This window comes from Berghia stephanieae, chromosome 8, assembly GCF_034508935.2.
Source record: "Berghia stephanieae isolate SIO BIC M18660-M18661 chromosome 8, UCSD_Bste_1.3, whole genome shotgun sequence".
Classification (NCBI taxonomy): Eukaryota; Metazoa; Mollusca; class Gastropoda; order Nudibranchia; family Aeolidiidae; genus Berghia; species Berghia stephanieae.
The window spans coordinates 781,464-790,052 of record NC_088367.1 but is presented as its reverse complement, the minus strand read 5'-3'; the positions used below and the strand labels follow the sequence as shown (position 1 = coordinate 790,052).

The following is an 8,589-nucleotide window of genomic DNA, read 5'->3' as shown; positions in this document are numbered from 1 at the left end:
TAATAATAATAATAATAATAATAATAATATTATTGTTATTATATTATTATTATTATTATTATTATTATTATTATTATTATTATTAATTATTATTATTATTATTATTATTATATTATTATTATTTTTCCACAGGAAGCCAATATAATTCACGGAGAAGGAGAGTTGCTGACGGGTATTTTGGCTATTGCGCACAATGAGCCTGGCTGCGTTATTTTGAGCAACCTCAAGTTTACTCATTTTGTCTTTAGCTAAATTCGCCCAAAGGGAGTTACAATAGTCGAATTTAGATAAAACAAGGGAATTAATTAAAAGGTCTGCTATATGCTTATTAAATGACGAATTTTGCTTATTTTTTTCATTTCTATGTACATAGATTGTTTGGTGCTATTCACGTGGCTTGTCATGGAAAAATCTTTATCAATGATGACGCCAAGGTTTTTTGCTTTATTTGAAAATTCTATTGTGTTATTTCCGAGAGTAATAGGTGATTTATTTGCCTGTTTGAGGATACTCGGCCATACACACATTAAAATCTCAGTTTTACTATCATTTAATTTTATCTTGTTATGGTACATCCAAGATTTAATTTCATTAACCAACAGCTCGAAATTCGTTGTATTAAGCTTTGTAAATTACTAGCTTGACCGACAACCTATGTAAAAAGGTATACATGTGTGTATGATGATGCCATTCTTTAAGTTTTTTTCTTTTTTTTCTTTCTTTTGTTTACAGCGCTTATGGTTCATTTTCGTTATCTCCCCTCGTTACCAAATTGTGCGTGGTATGTGCGACGGCGCGCAGCATACCGCCAGACGCGGTTGGTTACGAGGGGAGATAGCGAAAATGAACCATAAGCACTGTAAAAAAACCCAAAATAAAACAAACAAAAAAACAACAAAAACAAACAAGGAGTATAAAATCATCATACTACACATGTATTTTAAAGGAAGAAACGGCATTCATATAAAATTCGATTTTATTATTCGGCTACCTGAAAGCTCTTTTGAATTGGAATGAAGTAAAGGAATGGAAGTTCCTTCCTCCTCTTTTGTTGACATGGCATAGGTACCGAATTCTCGATATGTAGGTAATGCAAGAAGAGAATGCAACCAGTCATTGTCTTTGAACAGATTATGCTTTGATTGAAACACAAGACTTTGAATGCATATGGTCTCTTTACCTTATAATATCCGGGAAAAGGTAAGCAAAAACGCAGTGCAGAGGAAATAGACGGGGCCGGGCGCTACAGAACTTTGCGGCCAATTCAATTTGTCTGCTTTGAGTTTGAGTGAGTTTGGAGTCTGAATCTGAAGTTGAAGTTGTAGATGCCAACCTGACAACTGACATGGTGATACAATAGATTCAATCTATAATTATAATTATATGTCCGATGATTGAGGGATGGTGTCTATTTTTCAAAAACATTTTTTATTTTATTTCTTTTGTTTGTGTTATGTGGGGGTTATTGATTGGCTTGTGGACGAGGGAAGTTATTAACAATTAGACTTAGACTAACACTGTTTTTCTGCAGGTAGTCTGATTCCAGTCCAGCCTAAAGGCTAAAGGCAGGTGCCGATTTTAGCTATTGGGAAAGTGAAGCACTAGTTTGGATTAAAATTTGAATAACACAATTTCACATAATCACTGTTTGCATTATTTTTGGGAGGCCTTCCAAAAGCTCCTCGTGCTAAGGGAAACTACTCAAATATTCCCTCAACTAAGAAAAAATAAAACCTAGTACTTTTAACAAACCCTAATAGGAAAAACAAACACCCTAGCACCTTTTCTTAGACTTATGACTAACCCTAATAGAAAAAAAATTCTCCGACCTCGAGCTAACCCTAATAGTAATAGAGAAAAAACAAACCTTGGACTGCTTTCAATACTTCACAAAACAAAATGACGGTGGAAAACCAAAACAATGGTTGTGTTAGAAAAGTTTAAACTTTCACTAATCTATCAAGGTTTGTTCTATAGTATATAAAATGCTACTATATATTGACAAATTGAATAAATAAACGCATAACAAAAGATCCTTGGTGAAAATACAAATTGAAAGAAATGCTAGCACGAGGAGATTTCGGAAGGCCTCCCTTATTTTTCAGTAATAATTTCTCCACGAGAATCTGACGTCTTTTATCAATCAAGACAAAGACAACACGTCATCTAAATTTATTTTTACCACATAGTGTTCGCAATTGTAATGCACAACTGTGATTTAAGTACTATTTTTTAAAATAATCACATGCAGATTCAAATTAGAGACCATAAGGATAATTTATTTCAATTTATAAAATTAAATTATAATATAACTATGCCAGTCTGATAATATGTAGTGCTCAAAGACCACCAATTTACGACATACACCTGTACGCTTTGCATTGTGAAGAATAAGCTGCTCCCGGAGAGTCATTATAGCAAGATAGCCCAATTTGTCAACATAGAGAAAAGACAAGGAGAAAGATAGACAGAGGGAACTCGTTGCTAAGTTCCCTGGGAGTGGGAGATCAGGCCAATGCACTGAGCCTAGCCTGAACAGAGGAAAGAGAAAGAAAGAGAAAACCGTGTTTCATGGTAGGAAAATAACAATGATAAAATAAAAGTAAATCAAGATTAACAACCACAATACATTTATTACAGAAACTTAAGTTACATCTACAACACAAATAGGAACGACACAACTCTACTTATTCATTCATCCTGCATATCTCTCTCCTGACATCCACGAATAAGAACAGCACGGCACATATAAATAATAAACTAAAACACGACCGCTGAAATGACGGTATTGTGTCCAACTCAGGAAACTTAAAAGAACTCTCTCTGACTCCTTGTGCATCACCTTATATAGCGATGGTTCGAACCCCCTGATTGGATGGTTGAAATGTTTAAATAATCTAGCAACCCGAGGAGGGTTTGGTCAACTCCAGACTTGTTTGGGTTATGTCCTAGCAACCAGTGCAAGGGCATAACAGCATCATACACTCACTTTTTGATATCTCGTTTATGATTCTGTTTGACTTAAACTTAATGGCAGCTGTTTTCCATTTAACATCCATTACCCAATATCATGGTTTGAATTGCCTTGTGAGAATCAACTCCTATTTGCAAACTGAGCTGAACATTTTGTTTTACCATGAGATGGAAAGAGTTCAGGATGACACTATGTCAAGTAATACATAAACCTTTTTGAGACAGGGCAAGGGGGAAGATAAACAAAACAATGGGTCGCCTGATGACATAGTGACACCTATATATATATAGAGCTTTTTGAGCTTTTTTTTATATAGAGCAATATCCACTAAACGTGCTCAGAGCGCTTTACAAGGGGTCCCTGGTCAACAGCAACATTTAACATGTAGGACGGGACATGACGCCTGTTATTACAGTAGAACTCGGAAATAGCGAGTTCGACGGGTCCACTCCTGATTACTCGCTATTTCCGAGTTCTCGCTATTCCCGAGTTGCCAGGAAAGGTCACTCGGCCGTACAAAAATATGGAAAGACAATGTGTGTGTGTGTGTTGTGCGTGTGTGCCGCGCGTGCGTGCAAATGACTGTGTGTGGATAAAGTGGGGTGAGGACGGGGTTGAACACGGCCTTCGTTAACTACGTAATGATGGCCACAGGTTGAAGTTGATCCACCCCTTCCATTTCCATCAAGATTTCGTGTATGTATGTGTGTGTGTGTGTGTGTGTGCGCGCGCGCGCGAGTGTTTGTATGCACTAGGCATGTCTGATGAGGTAAGCAAGTGCATCACTCAATCACTGACCCACTGAAATGATGGTTCGTTAACGAATGTGACTCGCTGACCGATGCTGCGAAGTGAGGCATGTTGACATGTTGGCTGCCAGTGCTTACCTCGGCGGCACCACATTGGGTGAATAATTGACCCCCACACGCACACAAACACCCACACCCAACCCCCACCCAAATTTGTTTCGCCTATTATGTACTCTAGACGAGGCTACTAGTAACGAAAAATAAGAAAAGAAAAGAAGCTAGGCTAAAAACATTTAAATCGCCCTTGTCTGGTGTTTTGCTTTACTTCGTTCGAAGTCCTAGGCTGGGGCAGGAAATGCTCGTTATTTCCGAGTTGACCTCTTTTTCATACTCGCTACTTGCATGCTAATTTTATTGACTCAAATAAGAGAAAAAAACGGGGATTTAGATTTTACTCGCTATTTCCGAGTTCTCGCTATTTCCGAGTACGTTACTTTCATGTTCTACTGTACAATTTTTAGGACAAATACAACTGTGTTAACGGCCAGGTACTCATTTTATACCTGAGTACGGTGAGAGAATGTGAGTAAAGAGCCTTTTCCAAGGACTCAACTATGCACAGAGTGGGAGGCTCGAACCCAGGACCTTCCGATCCGAAAGTGAGTGTCATACCACTAGACCACATAGCCGCACGAAATATATATATATATATATATGTCATCTGCATTTTTTGCGGCCGCAAATATCAGGGCGATCCTCAAATTTTGGTAAATTTCCCAAAATTGGCAAGTCGCGTGGCAAATTTTTTGGGGAAAAGGAAGCGAAAACAAAATAACGAAAAAAAAAGTGCGAAATATTGCAGCTTTGCCTGGGCCCAAACCAAAGGAAGCTACTCTCTACAGATAATGATCCTTTAAAGTCTTTGTAACAACGCTATTCACTTTACTCAGTATTAAATGTAATAAATTGTCTTGTATATATATTTTTTTCTGTATCACGTGTTAATTTTTACTGAAACGCTTAGTTCTCCTCGTCAAATTTTTTTGGCAAATTTCTTTGCAAATTTTGGGGGTCTTTTTGGCAAACTTTGGCAAATTGTAGGTCCCAATTTGGCAAAAAATGCAGATGACAGATATATATATTTGATAGGGGGTTAAGGATCAATCCTGTGAGTGTTATGGTGCTTGTAAGGCGATGTGGCTAGGGGCAGCAGAGCTGCCAACCCCATCTGATGAGAATGTGTACAATGGTACCTCAAAATGGGGGAGATTTCATAAAAATGGGTACAATCCTGAAATCGACGAAACTAACCATTGTGAAAGTAAGAGGAAGGTATACTTACATAAAGTCACACCGCACAAACTCAATTGCAGCAACAATGATGTTCCCAAGACTATAATCCAATCTTTTCAGAATTCTACCCCCCAGCATGAAGATCATAATTGGTCAAAAACACGATCCAGCAAGCTTAAGATAACAGCGATACGAGCATCCAGGCTATTAAAACTAAAGAAAACTGAAGTGACTCCGTACACTGAAAATGGGTACAATCTTGGGGGAAATGCGTACAATCGCTGAAAATGCGTACAATTCCGCATTTTTTGCGGTAGGTTGGCAGCTCTGGGGCAGTTATGGCAAACATTGACATCTGATCCTTTGGAGTTTGTTGTAACTGAGATGCACTATATTGGGATAATAAGATCTCAAGCTTAAGCGATTTTTTGAATTGGTAAAATACCCCACAAATTGCAGTAGGCCCTCTTACTCATTTCCCAAATATGAAAAAGTTATCTGAGGTCATATAATGCATATTATTCAGTCGTTATATTTTTAATAAAAGATCTTTTCATCTTTTATTTTTTCCTTAGATGGATTCAAGCGTGTGAAACCAACCACTTTATCTAAATAATTGTGAACTGATACAAGCCAACAATCAAGATGATGATTCTGGCTTACTTCACGTTTATTTCCCTGTCAGTCTTATGTCTGATTTTTCAGTACTGGGCACATCGGACAAGGAGAAATGTATCTGTCGGGAACAATCCACAATTCATCAAATTTCAAAGAGGTTACTTTTTGGTTTATCTTGTAGCCATGTTTGCAGATTGGCTTCAGGGGCCATATTTGTACAAGCTATACAGTTACTACGGCTTTAATGAACAACAGATTGCTGTTCTATACGTGTTTGGTTTTGCTGCCTCTGTCATATTTGGTGCCTGGACGCCTATAGCAGCTGATCAATTTGGTCGGAAAAAGCTTTGTATGTTTTTCACCATTGCATACTCAGTATCCTGCTTGCTGAAATTGTCAAGAAGTTATGGAGTTTTGCTAATTGGACGGTTAGTTGGTGGGCTGGCAACATCGGTTTTGTTCACTGCATTTGAAGCATGGTACATCCATGAACATTTAGAGACACATGACTTCCCAAAGGAATGGATTCCTATCACTTTTCAAAAAGCATCTATGTGGAATGGAGTTCTAGCAGTTTTAGCTGGAGTGACAACCAATGTTTTCTCAGAGTGGTTTGGCATGGGACCGGTGGCACCCTATCTAATGGCTGTGCCATTTTTAATTTTTGTCGGAGTGATTATATCAACGCATTGGAATGAGAATTATAGCATGCATCAGATAAAATTTGGAAATTTGTGTTACGAAGGGCTCCGAGATATTGTAAACAATAGACGGATATTGTTGATTGGAGCTATTGAAGCTTTATTTGAAAGTGTAGTTTATATCATTATATTTTTATGGACACCGATTCTTCAGCCAGGTCAGCCATCTTTGGGTATTGTTTTTTCCTGTTTCATGGTATGTATATTGATTGGGCAAGCGGTGTTTCAAGTCATGTCATCTCGTGGAATCGCCATCACTAAAATTCTTTTCTTCATCGTCATACTTTCACTATCCTCAATTCTCACCCTGGTTTACTCCACCCACCCCCGAACTCGCCATCTCAACACATCCCTCGTCGCATTCCTCATGTTTCAATTTTGTGTCGGCCTTTATTTTCCAGCCATGAGTATCCTCAGAATGCGTGTTATTCCAGATAAGCATCGCTATGCCATCATGAACTGGTTCCGTGTTCCACTTAATCTGATCTCTTGTGCAGTCCTGATGTTACTTCACGAGGATGTCTTCCTTCATGGCAACTACTTGATACTGGTAGTCTGTGCTGGTCTTCTCACATTGATGCTCCTTGCTACCTGGAGTTTCAAGAAGATGCCTTTGTCACCAGGTGAACTAGAGGAACAGGAGGAAGGCAGGGATTTATTGTTAATGGAGTCTGAGCATATCCACAACATTTTTTGAAAAAACATTTTTACTTTTATCTCTATTCGGTTCGTTGAATGCAATGGCTAATGTTATTTATTGTTGAAAAAAATTATGACATTAAAAAAAAAATTCTTTCTTTTTTGTATTTTTACAAGTTTAAGTAAGTTAATGATCTGAAATTTTAGATTCATTCAATAATAGAAAACAATGAGCCATAACATTGCTGTTTACTTGTGAATTGTTCTCATAATAGCGATCTCTGTGTTGAACATGACCAAGGGACAGGGTTAGGATTTATACCCAATTTTGTAATGGTGTCGTTGATGGGTTATCTGGTTGGTGTATTGTCTTTATATTGTATGCAGTGAACTTATTGGTGACAATGATGTCTAACTCATTGTAAGGCGATTTACACACAATATTCCATTTAACTCTGTAGACAGTTACATATATTGTCAGAGTATTAGCAGAAAAAGGAATGGTTTGTACGCTATGAAAATTAATTTTTTTCCTCCATAATGTCTGCTTGATAAATAAATGAAGCATTGTGAAATGCAGAGAATGTGGTGAAATTGTGGAAAATTAATGTATATATAGATTATATATTTATTTATTTTATTTCAGAGTAATAGTACAAAAAGGACTTCCAGAAGTCTAATAACTTTTTGAAATTATATTGGGCTCCGAGTTAAGCTGTGTTCAGTGCAGAGGTCACTGCCTATTATCCCACCTTGTACTTGTCCACCTTCAGAGACAACCCACTACTCTCATATTTTTACGTTTTTTTTATGCACCCCATTCTTTACAGGCACACATCTAAATGTTAACAATTGAATCATATAATAATACCTGGAAAATGGTATCAATTCACTCAACCATAACACAGATTATATCCGTAGTTTACCCGGGGTTACTTTTACCCCATGCCAATTTATTAAATTTTTCTGAGACAAATTATAGACGTAGTATCAAAGCTAATGTTCTTGATTTTTACATGTTAATGGTAGTTGAATAAAAATATCTATGTACATGCTATTTTTTAATACATTTTTTCCAATTTTGAAAAGTAGCAAAAATCTCTAAGATTGAGTGAGTTAACAGCCATTCATACAGACAGTGATGCTACCACAGACTTGTGGTCCCATCCTCTTTGAACTTGACCAGACCTGCCTACTATTGCGAAAAATCCGTAGAATTACGAAATTTTGACTCCAGTTTCACAAGCTCATTAACATCTCGAAGTTATTAAAGCTTATTAATATTAAAAAATGAAAGTCGGTGCCAGAATATATAAACTTAAAGAGATTTTGAAATGTTATTTAACCACTGTGAGGGTAAATTGTTGATTTTTAAAGTTAAATGTAACGCCAAGCATTTTTATCTCCTAAAAATTACTATTCTTTAACGTTTCAAGTAGGCAGGTCTGTTTGACTGTTAATGTATTAGACATGTTTCACATCTCGGAAGACAAAAGGCAATGTTGGATCTCAAAATCGTTCATCCTTATTCTACATGCATTGACTGCTATGCTATTAGTTGGTGTGACTGTCTGTGCAGAGACCAATTTTGATTTGTGTTCTTCCTCTGTTTGCA

The 8,589-nt window shown here is 37.0% G+C and overlaps 1 protein-coding gene across 1 annotated transcript; it reads left to right on the top strand.

The window, feature by feature from the left end:
• Positions 1-1,030: 1,030 nt before the first annotated feature.
• LOC144977987 (molybdate-anion transporter-like) lies at positions 1,031-7,873 on the top strand. Its single transcript, XM_078923393.1, has 2 exons — positions 1,031-1,200; positions 5,592-7,873. Exon 2 carries the CDS (start codon positions 5,662-5,664, stop codon positions 7,030-7,032), a length of 1,371 nt encoding a protein of 456 aa, XP_078779519.1. The 5' UTR covers positions 1,031-1,200; positions 5,592-5,661; the 3' UTR covers positions 7,033-7,873.
• The last annotated feature ends 716 nt before the right edge of the window (positions 7,874-8,589 follow it).